General features: G+C 23.4%; 1 protein-coding gene and 2 long non-coding RNA genes across 5 annotated transcripts; all 3 read left to right on the plus strand.

Moving 5' to 3' along the window:
* The first annotated feature begins 4,913 nt into the window (after window positions 1-4,913).
* LOC145831886 (uncharacterized) lies at window positions 4,914-6,135 on the plus strand. Of its 2 annotated transcripts, none has more exons than XR_014369691.1 (2): window positions 4,914-5,045; window positions 5,518-6,135. It is a non-coding gene; the product is annotated as an uncharacterized LOC145831886 (long non-coding RNA). The 2 variants fall into 2 exon arrangements; XR_014369690.1 differs by having other exon boundaries at window positions 4,933-5,045; window positions 5,467-6,135.
* Window positions 6,136-11,726: 5,591 nt separating this feature from the next.
* On the plus strand, window positions 11,727-14,264 carry LOC145832060 (uncharacterized). The gene is made up of 3 exons (XR_014369722.1): window positions 11,727-11,791; window positions 12,177-12,263; window positions 14,083-14,264. It is a non-coding gene; the product is annotated as an uncharacterized LOC145832060 (long non-coding RNA).
* A 2,137-nt stretch (window positions 14,265-16,401) lies between these two features.
* Window positions 16,402-19,703, plus strand: LOC145831773 (uncharacterized). 2 transcript variants are annotated; one of them, XM_082939107.1, is made up of 3 exons: window positions 16,402-16,556; window positions 17,521-17,610; window positions 18,939-19,697. In XM_082939107.1, the coding sequence occupies exons 1-3, from the start codon at window positions 16,496-16,498 to the stop codon at window positions 19,169-19,171; spliced, it is 384 nt and encodes a 127-aa protein (XP_082795233.1). In that variant the 5' UTR covers window positions 16,402-16,495; the 3' UTR covers window positions 19,172-19,697. The 2 variants fall into 2 exon arrangements, with proteins under 2 accessions (XP_082795233.1, XP_082795232.1); XM_082939106.1 differs by having other exon boundaries at window positions 16,406-16,565; window positions 18,939-19,703.
* Window positions 19,704-19,908: the final 205 nt, after the last annotated feature.

Consider the following 19,908-nt stretch of genomic DNA (forward strand, 5'->3'; position numbering starts at 1 on the left):
ATTGTCAAAATAACAGTAATGATATAAACTTTGTTAAATTTAAGTTCTTAATATTAAGATAAAATTATTTTACTACTTATTTATATATCAAACTTGAGTTGACTTAAACTGTTTAACAGCAACTACAAGTTTAAAACGTTCAAAGCTAAACGTTAGAATTATTACAACTAAAAGTATTGATTAGTAATAAAAAAGTATGATAGTATTTGAATAATTCTAGTTCTTTACACTTAACTGTTGGTAAAAGTACAAAACGTAAAATTAAAAAAAAAACTAACTGCGACTTTGATTGCGTACGAAAATCTATTTTTTACGTCATACGGGTCCTTTATGACGTGATAGGTCTTCAGACGCGTTTAACAAAACAACTTAATTGAAACCTTGTGCTAAACCAGAGGTCGGCACCCTTTCAGACTAGTAAATAAAAAGGTCTTCCGCGGTATGAAGTTATTAAAAATAAAACAAATAAAAATGCTTCAAACCAAAAATACAACAAAATAATGTACAATTAATCAATAATAATTACTGCTTATAAGACTAAGAGCCTAATTTTTTTTAGTTTTAGAAAAAAAAAATAAAATTTTACAAGCTTATGTTTTGTTTGAAAATTACCCTTGCTTCAGATCTACAAACATAAAAGAAAGTTTAGCAAGTTTTATCGGAAAGAGATGAATTTTACTTGTTTTTATTATGGCAATTTTTATTTGAAATCCTAATGCAAAAAGCACTTGTTTGTCTTTGCTTGAAAACAATGATATTTATAAAATTTTTGTGTGACATTATTTATGAAACATTTATTATTAGTAACTATATAGTAAGTTTAGTAAAAATTTTGAATATTAGTTTTATATATTTTGTCAGATTTTATCTAAAATATAAAATTAAGCAAAACAAAAACTATAACTTGTATTAAAATTGAAATTTGCATTGACGCGTCTTTTAAGATGACAAAAATAAAGTTTAAAGCACTTAACAAACTTTTAAAACGTAAATATTTTGTTCAAAATTATTGCAATTAAAACAGAAACAATTTTTTTAGCTTATTTTTAGAAATAAACAGCTTCAGTTAAAATTGCCAAAAATTTTCCAACAAAATTACACAAAAATTAATGTTTCATAAAAGCTACTTTGCGTGGTTTCTATCTACAGTACATAAAACTCAAAACAAATAATTCTATTCTTTTCAATGTTTAATACCTTACCATTAAAAGTTTGATGAAAAATGAACTAAATATAATATCTAAAATCTGAATATTTTTAACTTGTGTGATTTATCAAAAATATGGTTTTACTTAATTACTAAAAAGCTTTTAAGTTTTCTTTATTTATTTGCTTTGAATTCTTAATGCTGATGTTTTATTGAAAAACTTATTATAAACAAATGAATTAATCGCCATGTAATTAGTTAAAAAATTTTAAGGTAAGGTGTTAATAGTTAATTTAATAAAGAGATATATTTTTGTCGAGGTGCTTTATTATACTTTAACAGTATCAACCAAAAAAAGTAGTTTAAATGACCAAGTAATTAAGTGATTGTTATAAATATGTACAATTTTGTGTTATGAATAAAATTAATGTTCCATTTTTACATCTCTGTATTTAAATTTAATAAGTTTTTAGCTTTAAGAAACCAACATTTATATAAAAACCATTGAAAAGGTAATGTTTTGTGTAATTAAAAGAAAGATTATGCTGTCATCAGTATATAAATGTGTCTGTTTTTCAATTAGTGTGAAATCTTCTAAATGTTAAAGCTTAAAATACATTAAAACTGTCCAGTATAGATTTTAATTAAACACTTCTAATTCTGTTTAAAGAGAAAATAAATGTTGTCGATTATATTATTTCTATTTTAAATTTGTTGACGAATTAAAAAAGTAAAATACTGTAGCCTAATTTATACAAAAGTCTCACACTGAACTTAGCAAATTTAAAATGTTTTGTGCTCATTTTCAATATTAAAAATATAAATTTTTTTGAGCTTATATGTAATAATAAAACTTAAGAAATTTAAAATAAAACAAAATTTTAAGACATACTTTTGTACTTTCATGCATGTTTCTAGTATTAATGTATTTGATTTTTCATCTTTCGACGAATAAAAACTATCTAAAACAATGTGCGTGAGAATTGATTACATAAATAAAAATGGATTGTATACACGTTTACTGTATCTTATGATCAAAGTATGTTGTAGCATATTAATAGCTACAAAATTTACTACAAAGTTTGTTATTGTTTTTGTGTTAAATAGTAAAATATAAAGTAAACAATGAGGTAGTCATACAGTACATTTGTAGTTCAAGGTTTTTAAAATTAAAATGAAGTTGTAGTATTAGTCATATAAAGGTAATGTAGTTTCATGAAATTTTAAACTGAGGAGGTCTAAAGGGCTGTAACAAGCATTTCATTTTTAAAAATACAAATGACAATTTTAAAGGTTTTTTTTATACTAATAAATTACTTAGAAATACAATTGCACAATTTTTTTTATAATTTAGGTATTTAAATATATTCTTTAAAAAAAAGCAAAACTGTTTTTAAGCTGTTAATAAGTTTTAAAATAGTTTACAATTCATCAATTTATAAGTATTATTTTTAAACATTTCTTCAAATTTCTGCATTTAACTTGAAAGTTTGTCAATCAAATTATTAGCTATCAAGGTTGAAAGTACTAAAGTGTTTCCGTCTTTCTGATAAACTGTCAATAGTAAATCAAATATCATGCTTAAAAGTTCTATATAAGGCATTACTAAAACAATATGTAAAAATATTAAATTAAACACGACTAAACCTTGAAAGTGAGTATATACTATATACATATAATCCTTTGTTTTAACCATGTTTTTTTTTAAATAATTTTTAAAGTACAACTTATTTTTACTTAAAGGTTAAGGTAAAAGAAAGTTATAAAGTATACGATGTTTTGAAGTTTTAGTAACAAAAAAGTTTTTCTTTAATAAACATTAAGAAACTTACTTTTTATAGCTGCTTTTGATAAACATTGTGATAGTAAAGTATTAATGAAAGTGAGTATATACTAAACACATAGACTATGATTTTTACAGTGTGATTATTGTGAAAAATATAATTTAATCAATTTATTTTTGCTTTGAAAATAAGATTAGTTTTAAAAAAAGTTCAATAAAAATAGTTTCTATAAGACGAACTGAAGATTAAATAAGCATAAAAAACTACATGAATTTTGCTACACATAGAAATGTGACTTATTTATAGCTGTTTTCGATAAAAAAGTTACAATAAAATGTATTTATAAACAAATAAAAGTTTAGAGGGAGTTGTTTTTTTATTTTTTGAAAATAGAATAAAATAGTTTTGATTGCTTATAAAATAGGTTGGTTAGAAAACGTTGTACTACCTTAGTCGTAAAACAAGTATTTTAGGAATCTCTTCATTTATGTTGAAACTTGAAACGTTTGTTTTACTAATATGTTTTTTTTATAGTTTTAAAGATTTAGTTTTGTCTACTTATTAATCTATTATTCAAAAGCTAAAGCTGGTTCACTTTTACAAAAACTAAAATATACTCAAGTTACACAAATTAAAAAAGTTTTTAGCAACTTTAAGTATAGTTTTTTGTATTATAGATACTCACCGGGATTTTTTTTTCAATAAAGAAGTTTTCACTCGTCCAAAATGGTAGTTTAATATTAAACAAGAAATATTAATTAATAAAAATTACTTATAAAAAATTGCATTAGATATTTTCTAATTAGTCTAAAGATATCAACCTTTAAGTTTCACTGAATAGGCTTTTAATACTTATGTATAAAAAACTTTTAAAACATTTTATTAAACTTAAATACAGTATCTTTCAAACATGGTACTTAAAAAATACTTGTTGTTACAAAAAGTAAACAAAGGACTTCATAGCCGAAAAGTATTACTCACAAAAAAGTTTATAATTTTCAAGAAATTAACTTAGTTCTAAAAACTTTTTATACAAGATCACCTACCATCAGCTTTAAATGTAAACATCTTCCTTAGTTATGTTATAAAAATAAGGTATTACACAACTGCAGTTATAAACGATTTTATAACTTTGTTAGTCATTTAGTTGTGTAAGAATTCCGAGAAAGTTAAAAGTTTTTTATAGATTTAATTCTGTTATCTTGGAAGTTATATAATCTTATTTAAGCTGTTTAAATACTTCTATTAAATTAGGAAGCAACTAGATTTTAATTACAGTTTACAAGTTTTAGTACTTATTTTGAATTCGAGAGATTAGCTTAAATCTGAATGAAAGGTTCAAAAACATTTATTTTTGAACTCAAATCATGGTCTATTGTGCTGTAAATTCGAAAATGTGTTTTTCACCATATATTTTAAAATGATTCGAAACTCTTATTTTTCAGTTTAAAACAAACTTAATTACACATTCTTATATTCAAGCTTCACTTAAGTTATTCCTAAAACTTGTGAGTTTAAATAAATTAGAAGTTTTTAGAAAAAAAAATATTCACTCTCAGTAACTAAAATCATTTTAATTTATGAAACATTTATGGTTTTAAGTCAAATCATGGTCTATTGTGCTGTACATTCTAAAACTTGCTTATACTTATATATTTTTGAATATTTTAAAACACTTAATTTCAAGTTTAATCTTATATTCAAGCTTCAGCTAAGTTATTTCTATATTTATTAATTTTAATAAATTGAAAGCTAAACGAAGTTTTAAGATTAATAGTTTAATTAAAACAGAAGTTAAAACTTTTAAGGAAAATAAAAACATTTACTCTTAGTAATTACAATATAAAAGTAGTCAGCATACGTTATAAAAAATTAGCTGCTTTAAACTTGAGACGTAATCAGACTTCATGCTTCACTGAGCATAAACTTGTTGTTTCTAAGAAAAACATTCTGCAAAAATAAAATTCAAACGCTGCAAACAAAAATGTTTAAAAGCTGCAAAGGTAATCCGACACTTACCATACATCAGAGGGCTTAGTTGATTGAAGAAATGAAAGTGTTTTTGACTCTTGTGCTTACTTTTATACTTGTTAGATCTTCTATAGGCAGAAGTGGTAAGTTTTTATTAAACAGGTTTTAATTAATTTTTAATAAAACTTAAATTTTTTTAAGTCTTTTGGTTATAGAATATTCTTTATGATACTATTAGCTTAAGTTTCAATCTTTACATTAAGTTTATGTTCGTATTTAAAACAAATGGTATGTTTTTATGGCTAAATAATTCGTCTAAAATAACCAAGCTTTTAAATTATAGTTGTTTGAATAATATTGAAAATAAAAGTTTTTCTGTTTACTAAAGAAATTTATAACGCTTTAGTTTACTTACAACAAATTATAAATGAACTTAATCTACATAAAAATAAAAAAACAGTACCACTGGTTTAAACTAAAAGCACAAAGCTAAAAAATTACACATATACTAACAATTACATGTATTACAAAAAATAAAAAACTGTTGTCATTATTTCTGTTTAGTTAACCATGCTGCTCAAAAACTTCCAAAAAATCTAAAAGAATTACCAACAGCAACGATACCAAAGGATGCAGCGGCACAATACAATATGCTTTTAAAAAACTTGAAATGGTTTCGAGATGGGAAACCTCTGGAACAACACGTCAGGTCAAATATTCTGGAAAACGCTAGAGATTACCACGCAAAAGATTACCTGAAACCTGGAGATAATTAAACAATTTCTAAAACTATCGCTATTTTTTTATTTGGAAATGTCTTGTTTCGCTTTAAGTACTTAAACGTTTAAAGTTTTAATAAAATGTTTGTTTTTCTTTCATTAAAACTTCTCTATAACATTTTCACTTCAAACTACTTAACTGATATTAAAGTGCAAACTGCAAAACATTTTTACATTGTGTTTCCATATTATGTTTAAGAATATTTTATTGTAACACATAGTTAAAATATTAATTTAAATATTTATAATAAACGGAGCTAGTAATATTTAAAACTGATTTTACATAGTTTACAACTAAAAATTACACATAGTAAAAAGTTCTATTTTAGTTTTAAACTAATTAAATACTTATGTTTCGACTTGTACGAAATAAATATGCTATTAACGTTATTATAAAAATTTTAAACTGTGTAAAGTTATAGTAATAATGCAAATTACGAGTGTAAATAAATTATGAACCAATATCATGCTGACCTCTGGTTTACTATTAATTTAAATCAAGAACTTTAGTTTTAAGGTGCCTGATTCTTTGGTACGTCATAAAGAGACAGAAACTTTATGACGTAATAAATACGGATGTTCCTCGCAATCAAGATCCGTTTAAAGCTGCTTTTCATAAATGTTACCAAGTTTAAAAAAATGTTAATACAGTGTAAAACAAAAAAAATCATTTTGTTTGTCAATAATAAAAATGTTGTTTCAAAAAAGTTTATAGTTAAACTGTAATATACTTAAACATTTTTGTACTAATAACAACGTTGAACAAAAAATGAATTTTTATTTTTCATTACAACAAAGTAAACTATAGCATACTTATACAATTTAATCATACAACAAAACTAAGTTATTTTTATACTAACTAACTAAAATGTACTATTTCTTACTTAAACAGAAAATCCTTATCATTGTAAAACAAGATATTTTTAGAAACTAGCGGACAAATTTTTAGTCACATATTTTAAAGTTAGTAGTAAAACGTCTACAGACATTCAAAGTTTTGTGAAATTCGTTACAAACAAAACAATATCAAAACTGTATGTATTATATTAAAAACTGTATTAGTTTATTATCAAGTTATATTCAAAATAATTTAAAAACAGCCAAAAAGTAGCAATATATTTTAGTACATTGTTTTGCTATTGAAGTTTTGCAATTTTTTGCGAAAAACGCTGAACATTTCTTCTTATGCTTTATAATATTTTTTAAATTTAGTACTAAGTAAAGTTTAATCTAAAGTATATGTTGTATGTAACTTAATTCAATACTAAAATACATATAGTTGTTTCAAAAAATATAGTATAAATGATTAATTTTTCTTATTCTTGGCTTTTTTACAAAATTTTGAAAAAAAATCTAAGCTTTCTTTTATTTAAAAAAAAATATTATTGTATTGATTACTTATTATATTATCTTTACTATCTTATCATATAACTTATTATTTATTTAGTTAAAATGAATATGATTATTAAAAAACTTAAGCGTTTTTAGGTTTGATACTAAATAATTACATCTACAAAGTACTAGAAAATATAAAAATAAGTTTTTCTTAAAAAACTAATAACAAATTAGTTACAAAAAAGTTAAGTTAAAGCTTAAAAATCTTACCAATTTAGAGTATAAAATATATTCTTTATCAGTTAAATAAAGGTTTCATAAATCTTCATAATGAAAAGCTTTATTTCTTGCAAAAATAAGACTCCGTGCAAAAATGACCCTTCATGCTAAAGTGACCCATTGTGCTATAGTGACCATTGTGCTAAAATGACGCTATGAAAAAGTGACTCCCTGTACAAAAGTGTCGCTGTACCATTCTGACACCCACCCAGCTTAGATTGACTTCATGCTATACTAAGCACAAACTTGTTTACAAAAAAAAAAAGAGAACTAAAACGAAAATGCTGCAAAATTAAACCTTTAAAAGATTCAAAAATTATTTAAAAGCATCTAACATTTACAAATTCTGCTTATAGTATCAAAAATTTTGACAAAATAAAATATGAAACTTTTATTAATCGTTGGTTTTTCATTATCAGTTTTAAACTAATTTTGTGCAAGCAATGGTAAGTGTTAAACTACTTTAAGCATTTTGATATTTCTTATTTATACTGAGATTTTGGTTTTGTTGTTATTTATGTTTTATAAAGCTGCAATGACATAACAATGCATCGCGTTTAAATGCAAATCAAGTTTATGACGTAACATATTAACTTGTTAAAAAAAAAGATTAGGTCGATTTCATGCTAGTTTAAGCGTAAATCTGTGTTTTAAATACTGCTACAAAAATAAACACAATGAACTCTGCAAAGAACTTTAGCTTAAAAACCAGGAAACAACATAAAAGTATAAAACTCTTACTGATCATCGTTTAAGAATTTTTACATACAACAATACGTCGTTTTTAAATGTAAATCGTCTTTATGAAGTAACAGTATTCAAATAAAAAAGATTATTTGGATGTCATGCTAAGTTAAGCGTAAATCCGTGATTTAAAAAAAAATGTTGCGAAGAAAAATGTTTAAAAGTAGAAATTTTATATTTAAACTCAGAAGACATATGTAAAAGATGAAACTATTACTAATCGTTGTTTTGAAGTTTTTGGTTGTCGACTATTCTGTTGCTAGAAGTAGTAAGTTTGAACCTGCTTTTGTTTAAAAAACAAACAAAAGTAATTATCAATTAACCAATTAAGTCTTGCGTTTTGTTTAATAGGTTTTTTTAGCATAAGAAATTATACAAGTAACTTAACTTTAGTGTTATTTACATTTGTTTAATATATATTTTTTTATTAACTACTTCAAGTAGTGATTAACTTTTAAAGTATTTATCAGCTATAAACTAACCTATATATCGAATTGTATATTTTTATTACCTGACCAAAAAACCTAAAATATTACTATTTTTTAGATAACAAACTTGTGAGAGTTCAAATACCTTCTCTACCTGGTTCAAAAAACAAAGTTGAATTAATTTTAACAAGCTTATCAAGCGGAAAAATATATACCGACGTTCTGGAAAAAATTAGATCCATTCACTTTAGAAATTTTGTTAGAAGACGTATGCAAAGAGGACACTCTAAAAACAACAAAGTTGTCCCATCTCGATTTAGATCGCAGTTGGTTAGAAGGAGGAATAAAGTTCACTTATCGCCTTAAAACTAAAAACTAAAAAGCACATAGATGGAAGTGTTATTTTATTTAAGAACACTAAAAACTATAAATACTTTATATATAATTGATTTTTTTTTATTTCATTTTATGAAATAACTTTATTAACAAAAATAAATGCAGCTTTATCGTGATTTAGTTGAATTAAGATTTAAACATATATTAGTAAAACAAGGAAGTTTACTTATTTTTGTTGTTTTGAAATTTTTTTTGTAAAAAAAGAATAAAAATTTGATTATACCAATTACTTGTATTATTGCTTTTTAATTTTCTATGCACAAGCTTATAAGATAGTCATTTTTTGTTTTATTTGTTGTTTTATTTATTTTACTAGTGTTTATAAAATAATCCTTTCAAGGTTTTCAGCTTTCTTTATTCTGAATTGAACTTGAGTAAAAAACTTGGAACTTCTTTGCAATACTTTGCGCACATTTATAAAAAGATGTCAATCAGTACTATAACAAGTCAAAATAGTTCAAACTCTGTTTGCACAGTTATGTTATGTCATAATTATACCTGAATAACTAATAAGTAATATACGTATTCAAATAAATGATTGTTATTAGTTTTCATTTACAAGATGAAATAAATTCAAGCAATAAGAATGTTTTATTATGCAGTATCAATCTAATCGTCGTTAAGTAAAAACTACTAGCAATATTATGTTCTTTGTTAAAATAAGTTTTAACTAACAATTTTCTTTCAGATATTATTATAGTTAAAAGTTCTGTAAGAGTGTATTTAGTGTAATGTAAAACCATAAAAAAGGCTATAAAACATGGTAATAGTAAATATTTTAAAATTTATTTATAAAATTTTATTATAGATTGTATATACAATACGCACATATACAACTATACTGTATTTAAACACCACAAAGTTTCATAAAACAATACTTTCATAAATTATAAATACAAAAGTTTTACCTACTCAGAATACTCATATATACACTAATGTAAGTTAAGTATAATATTAACAAACAGTATGTTTAGTATAGTTTAAGTGTAACAAAATAAAGTGAATATTATTTTATTGACTCTTAAACCACTTTTATTTGAAATTTTTACCACAAAGTTGTTTCTCCTTAGAGTCACCTGTTTGTATCAAATAAAACTGGTACTTAATTACTTCTCTAATTTTAAAGCACTTGTCACAGGTTTTTCAAGGTGTTAATTATGCCCTCATTTATAAAACATTCTTACGTTATAAATTAAAACTTCCTTTTAAACTTAAAAAATTTAAACTTACATCTTTTTATCTCAATAAAATTTTTAAAGATTGTGTTTAGCTATTAGAACACGATAAAGTAAAGTATTTTTGTTAAGTAAAGCATAATAAAGAGTAACTATGACATTCTAAATTATTGTTTATGGTTTTAACACAACTATTTTATTAGCTAATTTTTTTACTACCATAAGTTAATTTTGATACAAAATATATAAAAATTAACAAGTTTACACAGTAGATTTTGAATTAGTTGCAGTTTAAACTACTTCTAAAAGTGTTCTATATCGTTTTTCTTTGTACGCTTTTTTTTGATAAAAATAATGTTGTAAGCATCTATTAAAATTTTTGTATTTTACTAAAATTCAAGTAACAACTATAATAAACAGTGTTTAAAACACTCAATTTGTTTTTATTTTGAAACTTAGTTATTGAAAACAAAACCAATAGTGCTTATAAACTCTAGCTTAGGCTTGTTAGATATTTCATAAACCTGATATTTTTTGCACATATAAAAATGTTTACTGATACTACCTATTTATTATGAGTTATATAAAAAGATTTGTGTGCTAGATTTCACTTAAAAAATCTGTTAACGGACAGTATGTTATTAAGCTAATACAATAACCTGGCATATAGAAAACAAAAAATCTTTAAATTAATTGTTTTTTTGTTACAAAATCAAAATGAAGTCACAAATTAAAAAAAGATTATAAACAAATCTTGATTGGGCTTAACGCTAAACCGAGTACAAATATATTTTTAATTAGAAAAAAAGAGCTATATCTAAGAAAGCCTTTTAAAAATAAAGGTTTTAATTCTGCAAAGTAGTTAAGTTATTACTACATTGTTATTTGAATATGGTAATGAATCATATATATTACATATTATCAGTCATACTTTTATATATTATATTCAGTATTATACTCATACTATTTTTGCCTTGTTTAACTGGTGTATCCAATTGTTAACAACTTGAGCTTTTTTCAGTGTTTTTGCTTAGAATGTTAAAGTTTTTAATTGTTTTTAGATAGTTTAAAAGAATTTAAGCTTACTATTACAAATGTTCTTTTTTCGTTGGTCTAGTTTTTAACTCGTTTATAAAAGTTATCATATACGTTTGAAAAATAGGTATGCCAAGTTTTTTGTATTTAAATAATCTAAGTAAACATTAGACCTGCTTTAGAGACTGTTAAATGTTAATCATTCTTAATAAAATAACAACTTGTTAAAAATTTAAAAATCGCAAAAAAAATAATTATTTCTAATTGCACACTTTGTTTTATTTATAGCAACGGCAAATGTGTTTTTTAAGTTTAAAAAAAAAACAGTTTTAAATTTTATTTGTTCTAAGACAATATGTTTGTTACAGATAAAGAAAGTCAGACTTTGTCGCATAACACAATTATCTATTTTTAGAGTTTTGTGTTTAAAGTAATTTCTCAATATAACATTTACAGATTTAATTCAAATTAAGTAATGTTTTGTAATAATGCAGTCTTATGACTCTAAATTACATAATGGCGCGTAATAAAGGAAACGATTAAGCTAAAAATACGTTCAGAGAAAACATTCTAAGAAAAAAAGATAACAATAGTAAGTTTAAAAGCAGCAGATGTTTTAAATTAAACTTTTACAAACTTTTTTACAGCAAGATGAAACTTGTTTTGTTCGTTTTATTGGTATTTTTCGTTATGGGCTATACCCAGGCTCAAAGAAAAAGTAAGACTTATAGATTTATTTGTTATAAAAGCACAAAACAAAACTGTGTTTTGTTTTAAAAATTAAAAAGACAATTGTCAAAATTGTTCTTTAAGATTTAATTTTTAATTAGTGTAATTATCAAAAAGAAAAATATTAAACTATATTATGCTAGAATTATTTGAAATTTAACTGATTTTATTAATATAACTTTTCAAATTTTAGTTACAAACAAAATTACTTAAGATATTCAAAATAGTGGCTATAAAATAATTGTATGGAACTAGGAATAAAAGTTAAAAACATTAAGAAACTTCGTTTAAAAATAAAAAGTTTGTAGGATAAGTGTCATTAGATGAGTTGTAATCAGTAAAAAATATATATGTATATTTAATAACTTTTTAAGGATTATCAAAAGCTACAGTATGTCATAGAAACCATAGAGGAGACCTTGTAATTGACTGCAATCAATTTAAAAATCCAAAAGCAAGAAGTTAGTTTCATTGTAGCTTAATAATTAATTAAAATTTTATCAAAAAGTATTATTATAAATTGTTTATTAGCTACATAAAATCAAAGCAAGAAAGTTAGTTTTTATTTATTTTTTAACTCATATATATTTTATACACTTAAAAAAACATATAAATAAATTGGTTATTTACTAAAAAAGTAAGCTAGATAGTATCAAAGCAAATAGTTTTATTGTAGTTCACTAGTACATTAATGTTTTATACAGTTTATAAAAAAAAGGTTGTTTACTAAAAAAGTATGCTAGTTTTATAAACATTTATATAATGAAATTTTTAGTTGTCAAGTTGCTTTAAAGTGCATAAAAAGTCTTAAAGAAGTTACTATACTTATAAAAGATTTAATTTTGTCTGTCTACATTTTTCAACACAAAACACTATAAACATAAATTTTCTATCTAAATTCTGATACAATATAACAAAACATTTTTTTTTCCTCAACCCAAACACAATTTTCATCAGTGTACATACATTTGTATTAACAAACGACTAAATTTTAACTTAAACAACTTGAATTTTTAACGTTTATAACTTTCTAATAAAATCAACAAAAATAATCAAAGCTAAATCAAGCGTAAGCAATTTGTTAACACCAAAAAATAACCCAATTAAAATTAAAATACCAAAAGCTATTTAAGTCGACCAGTAAATACAAATAAGTATATTTTAGGTTTTAGCCAGATCAAAAACACTAAATCAATTTCTTCTTCACTATTCTTTGAACAGTTGTTATTCTTAGTCAAATGCTTTTGATGATTTTTTCATTGATATCTTAGTTGTAAAATCAACAGTTTTTAGTTAATTGTTAATATGATTCACAACACATTTCGAAACATGATCAAATGCTTAAATTAGTCACAAACTTAGTTTAAATTAATTACAGGCAGATACAAATTAACGCAAGGTAGAATTTTTTTTACAACTTAATAGTTTTAATGATGACTGTAATAGTACTGTACTGAAAAAGATATATAGTAAAATTTTTCAAACTAACTACAGCACATTTCGGAACATGACCAATATGTTTAAACCAGTAACAGGCAGATACAAATTAACGCAAAGGTAGAATTTTTTTTACAACTTAATAGTTTTAATGATGACTGTAATAGTACTATACTGTAAAGGTTTTATAGTAAAATTTTTCAAACTAACTACAGCACATTTCAGGACATGATCTATTTATTTAAATTAATTAAAAACAGATACAAATTAACGCAAAGGTAGAATTTTTTTACAACCGAATAGTTTTAATGATGACCGTAATAGTACTATACTGTAAAGGTTTTATAGTAAAATTTTTCAAACTAACTACAGCACATTTCAGGACATGATCTATTTATTTAAATTAATTAAAAACAGATACAAATTAACGCAAAGGTAGAATTTTTTTACAACCGAATAGTTTTAATGATGACCGTAATAGTACTATACTGTAAAGGTTTTATAGTAAAATTTTTCAAACTAACTACAGCACATTTCAGGACATGATCTATTTATTTAAATTAATTAAAAACAGATACAAATTAACGCAAAGGTAGAATTTTTTTACAACCGAATAGTTTTAATGATGACCGTAATAGTACTATACTGTAAAGGTTTTATAGTAAAATTTTTCAAACTAACTACAGCACATTTCAGGACATGATCTATTTATTTAAATTAATTAAAAACAGATACAAATTAACGCAAAGGTAGAATTTTTTTACAACCGAATAGTTTTAATGATGACCGTAATAGTACTATACTGTAAAGGTTTTATAGTAAATTTTTTTAAACTAACCACAGGCAGGTGCATACTAATACAGAGATATAAGTGTGTTGAAAACAATGTTATTATGCGGAGTGGATCAAGAAATAATCGACCTAAAAAAGAAAAAAAAAACAAACGAAAAAATATTAATTTAAAATAGTTAAAAAAGAATTAAATATTTTTTTTTGTTGGATTTTCATTGAAATATGGTTTTTCTTTTGACAACTTATTTAAATACATATTCTAATGTTAAGTACCGATATATAGAACAGATAAAAAACTAAGTAACAAATTAAGTATTGACATGAGGAACTTAATTTAAAAAAGAAAAGTTAATCAAGTTTTTTTTTCTTTATAACTGAGATATGTTTTGTTTGTATTGGATAATTCGTCTCAAATCTAATTTTTTATCTTTTGTTTTTAATTTTAAGTATTTTTTTTTTGAATTACATAATTTAAAATATTGTGTAATACTGACTGAAAATAAAAAAATATAAACAGTGAAGTTTTCAATGTTCCAGATTAGTTAAAAAAACGTTATACACTTTTTGTAAATAAACTTTCGTCTGACTCCTTACGTTTTAAAATAATTTGTAATAGAATTAAGTATAAATAAATATTTTCTTTGTGTATAAATTTTTTTTTTCTTTAATATCATGTTTATTAAGTAGTTATTTAATATCGAGCTCAAATATATTTTTTTTTACTTTTTAAGCTATTAAAAATAGTATTTAAAACTTATCAAAAAAAAAAGGATGCAAAAATAAAACATTAGAAAAAGAGAATATGACCTATGAATCAGAATAAATTAAAATAGAAAGTAAATGTTAATTATACTAAATATAAAAAACAAATTAATTTATAACAAATAGTGTAAGTATTAAAATGCTACAAAATTAATTAAAATTGCAGCTTTTATAAAAAGGTATTTTTTATTTAAAATGTGGCAATAAGTTTTTAATTTGCTTTGGAATATAAATAAACAGACTAATTTTGTTTTTATAGTGCAGTTAGTTACTTAATACTAACCGTTTGTTTTTTTGGTTGACTGAGATTAAATCAAACAAAAATTAAGTTAACCTTTTTGTAGCAAAATTTTGAAGGAAGTTATTAATAAAACAATTTAAAACTGAGAATATTTTCCGTTAAAAGTAAACATTACCCTTGAAACCAAATTACAATTACGTAAAACTTTTCTACTTAAATATATTTTTGATCATTGCCTTTACTCACAATCTAATTTTAACGCTTTAAAATATTTTTACAAACCATTACATCAAAATATGGATAAATTTTTTTAATAAACATCTTTTAAAGCTAAAACCTTAACTTTTAACATTAGTATTGAGATATGAGCGATATTCGATTTAATTAAATTCTTTTTTGGTTGGTCTTAAACGTAGGCTAGATACTATCTTTAGTTGTAAAACTATTGTTTTACTTGTTATTCTGAAATTGCAAATAATGTTAATAGTTTTTGTAATACTTTATTATTTTGGTATTATTGGTTTATTAACTAGTACGGGCTAGTACACATAAAGGTCAAGCAGATTTGCATATTTGCTTAGTCATCAATCAAAAGTAGCTTTAAAATAACTTGCTGACTCAGCAAATATTCAAATCAGACAGACATTTAGATAAGGTAAACGTTTCACTAGTAAGAAATTAGTTTTAGGAAGAACAAAACTACTTGTAAAACTAAAACTTTTTTTTCTGGTTTATAATGTTTGGTGTAATTGAATTAATAAAATTTTTTATATTAGGAACAGTTTATTATTTATAATACTGTGTATTATTCTGTGATATGTTAAATAAGCAAACATATACTTCAAAGTGCATATCGGTGTTTAAACAATTATGATTAAGGTGTACAGTGGATACATTTTTATAGATCATTAACGAAAAAACTTTAGAGCTGCTCGTTTTAAACAACTATAAGCACTACGGTAAAAAGAAACCTGTTTATCAAAGTTCTTCGACTCAAGACGTGTTTTAACATTTTTAAAAAAGTTATCCTTTATTACAAGATCAATATATAAACATGTTCCTATAACTGTTGGTAAACAGTAGAGCTAAAAATTACATTTTGAAGTATAATCTGTTTTAAAACAGAATAATATATATTTTCTGTACAATCATTTTGCAAAACAACGGAAAAATATTTCTAATAAATCTGAAAACAAATTTAAAAAACTAATTTCTATTAAACTGACCTTCATCACAAGAAAGCACCATTATGATGTAACAAAGCACTAGATAAGTTTAAACAGAGGGCTTAAGTGGACTTCATGCTTCATAAAGCATGAACTTGTGATTTTAAACAAAAATTGCTTCAAAATTCAAACTAAAAAGGTTTCAGAACTAAAAAAAAAGGTTCAGAATAAATTGACTTAAAACTACAACTTTAACGAATAAAAGTCACACTTTAGCAACTTTTGCTGAAGCAGCATGAGGTTTTTACTGGTTTTTCCTTTGGCGCTGTTGATTGAGTACTCTGTGGCTAGAAGCAGTAAGTTTCGTTAGTTTTGCTTGGTTATAGTGTTGTTTGTTTATTAATTATGGAACTGCATGTTACTAGTTGTCTATAAAGTAAAGTTTATTGCCGATTAAAAGCTAATTAACAGCTGTAAAAATTTTTTAGGGCACTAAAGTAAAATAACAAATAAAAATACAAAATAGGATACTTATAAAAAATAAAACAAGTTATAAAAGAGTTTACAAAGCAATATTGTGACAAAACGACAAACAGGTTTTATTGTTATCAAAAATTAAGATAATAAGTTTTAATGATTTTAATTTTAAAAAAGTTAGTTTTATTAGTTAAACTCTCTTTCAACAAACCAAATCTAATCATTCTCTTTTATTATTTTTATTTATACAAGCTATCAAACAAAATCTTATATTCCTTATTATTGTTTTTAAAGTTTTAAGTAAGGTATTTATTTGATTTGTTTTATTTTAAACGTCAAAATTAGTACATAAAAAAAGTGTTTAAGGGTATACACTAAACTTTATACTTACAATAACTAAAATTGTTTACAGATCGTGTTAAGTATATAACAATAAAAAGACTAAAAAAGAAAGCTTATAAACTCTGTTTTAGTTTTGAGACTGTTGTAAAATACTTTATTAACTATAAATTAGAAATAATTTTTTATTTAAATATAAACATATACAAAATTATATTGAAAAGTTTTAAACAAATGTTATATAACTATACACAATAAAGATACATTATGCTTTTATGCAGAATACTTGTGCTAAACTTCTAACTAGTCAAACAAATCTTGATAGTGAAATTAATAAAATACTTTACTAGTTACTATTAACAAAGTCACATATACAAATATAACCAAGATTTATTTTGTAATTTTAAAAGCTCGTACAGTAGTAGATAGTGGGAGAATTGTTACTAATACTACTAATACATTATATTAAATTGTTAATATATAGTTTAATTTATATTTATCTAGGATCATATACTTCTAGCAGATGGTGTGAAAAAGATGCTTACGGAAGATTTACTTTCAATTGCAACAGATTGAGATACAGTAGAGCTAGAAGTTAGTTTTTATATTCAAGCATATCCATTAAATAACTTATGTTTTTGTTAGTCATAGTGCAAAACATTGTCATTTTAATTATTAAATTGAAAATAAATTAACAAATAAATTGTTTTGTCAAAATCACGTATCTGTATTGTAAGTGTTATGCCTAAACTTTAAGTTAATTATTGTCTTAGTTTTATTGCAAAACATTGTTATGTCAGTTTCCATCATTGCTAAACCGAGAACTAATTGTTTTTATGAAAACCTTGATTTTAATAAAAATGTTATACGTAAAATTTATGTAAATAAGTTAGAATTTTTTTTTCAGATCGTTGCAAATATTTTAACTTTATAGGTTTCCTTTTAGTGTTTAAATTGTATAAACTTCACTACTAAAATAGAATTATTTTTTTTTTAATGTACACAAGCTATAACAGCTTTATATATAATTGTTTAAAAAAACATTGTTCTAGGTTCGCATGCGGTATAACAATTTTTGATTTAAATTTGTCTTTTTAGTGTTTTGATCTATTTATTAAAAACTATAATAAAATCTAGAAACCAACTAAAAAGTATTTTCAATTTTCACAAAGAGTAGTTTTATGTTATTAGTGTATAAACAATATTTAGGCATGTTTATTTAATATGCAGCGACGAGTATATTCCATCAAATAAAATCAATTTTAAAAGTTTACAAACGCACAAAAATACTATGCTTTTGATTAAATTTAATATTTTATGTAAATGCAAATAAATGGTACAGAATACAGATGCACTGTTATAACTAGGTTAAAATAAATAAAACCATTAAAGTGTTAAGTTTTGTATATATAATTACTTGTTTAATTTTATACTATTTTATACTAATTTACAAGGGAAATAGGGTGATGTAATATGTAAAAAAATCCAATTAAAACATTAAAATTGTTTTTTACTTCCACGTAACAAACTTTTATTTTTCTTTTAAACTATTTGCAAATAGATGCACATTGCATATTATTGTTTAATTCAAATCAAAAGTGTATATCTAAATAACAAATACTAGCGTACTTGTGTAATAGATATATTACAATGAAGTAGTAAAAACTGATAACCTAGTGAAAAATAGGTATAGTTGACAAACAGTATGTTACAAATTAAATTTTTTACTTTCATAGCAAACTTAGTTGTATGTTGCGTTGCTACATTATAAAACCATTGACAAGAAACTATTTAAATAAACAATAATTTAAGTTACTATATAAGAGAATTAGTTTGTTTTGAATATAAATTTGTGTATCAAACATAGATAATAATGTATTAAATTTAATTTAACTTTAAATTTAGTTTTAAATTTTATGTAGGCAAATGCAAACTAACCCAGCAATTAAAATGCGACAACCACGTCCAAGTTTTAATGAAAGCGCCACCAATGCCCAACGACAGGTTCATGAAACCTGATATGGTCCTGAAAGAACCGCCTCCACCCCCAAAAACATGGGCAAAACACCCCCCACTACCTTCAGAAAATCGCAGAATCGCTTACCGTGAAGGATTGGCGAGAGCGCCGAAAAACCAGTACCCGAGGTGGGAATAGAAGAAAAATAGTTTTTATTAAAAAATGTTTTATATTTTGTATTTAAAGTTTAAAGTAGTTTAAAAAAAATTTTATCAAAAAGTTTCATGTTAAAATCAGCATAAAAAAATAATTTTCTATTTTATACATATAAAGGAGGCAATAAAATACAAAATAGTTTAAACTGAAGTATCCAACTGTTTCGTCTTAAAAAAAAATTTGCTTTGAAAACTTTTTTTTTCTTCTTAAATACAGTTTCTATATATACACATTTGTTTTCTATATTAATAAATTTCTTATCTAGTTTATCAAAACCCAAAGAGCGATATTAAAAATTTGTTCGGGAAATAAGACTTACTTTTTTAATAAGAATTGTCTTTGCAAACCGTAAAGTTTTGCATAAAATCACATTTTTACAAAAATTCAAATACTTTTGTTGTGCTTACGTTACTAAGTTAAAAATATCATGATCAAATTGTTTGAGTTAGTTTCGAGTTATCAATTTAATAAAGTACAATAAACAAATATGCTTTACATACTGATTTTTTTAAACTATTATTTAGAATGGTTTTAAATGTTGAAATAAACAAGTTAAAAAAGTATTAGTTTAAACAAATTTTTGTGTTGTGAAATTCAAATATGAATTTTTCATAAATCTATAAAGACTATGTTACTTTTAAAAATAGAGCTTTCTAATACTTTTAAATTTGTTGTTTTATTTTCAGTATACAAACTAACGTATATATATTTACGTAAGT

Source organism: Thalia democratica, chromosome 3 (assembly GCF_965202585.1).
Source record: "Thalia democratica chromosome 3, ktThaDemo2.hap1.1, whole genome shotgun sequence".
In the NCBI taxonomy this organism is placed as follows: Eukaryota; Metazoa; Chordata; class Thaliacea; order Salpida; family Salpidae; genus Thalia; species Thalia democratica.

Coding starts and splice junctions, on each gene's coding strand:
- LOC145831773 (XM_082939106.1), top strand. CDS start 16,496: ATGAGGTTTTTACTGGTTTTTCCTTTGGCGCTGTTGATTGAGTACTCT. Junction 16,566..17,520: donor GGCTAGAAGCAGTAAGTTTC/GTTAGTTTTGCT, acceptor ATATTTATCTAG/GATCATATACTTCTAGCAGA. Junction 17,611..18,938: donor GAGATACAGTAGAGCTAGAA/GTTAGTTTTTAT, acceptor AATTTTATGTAG/GCAAATGCAAACTAACCCAG.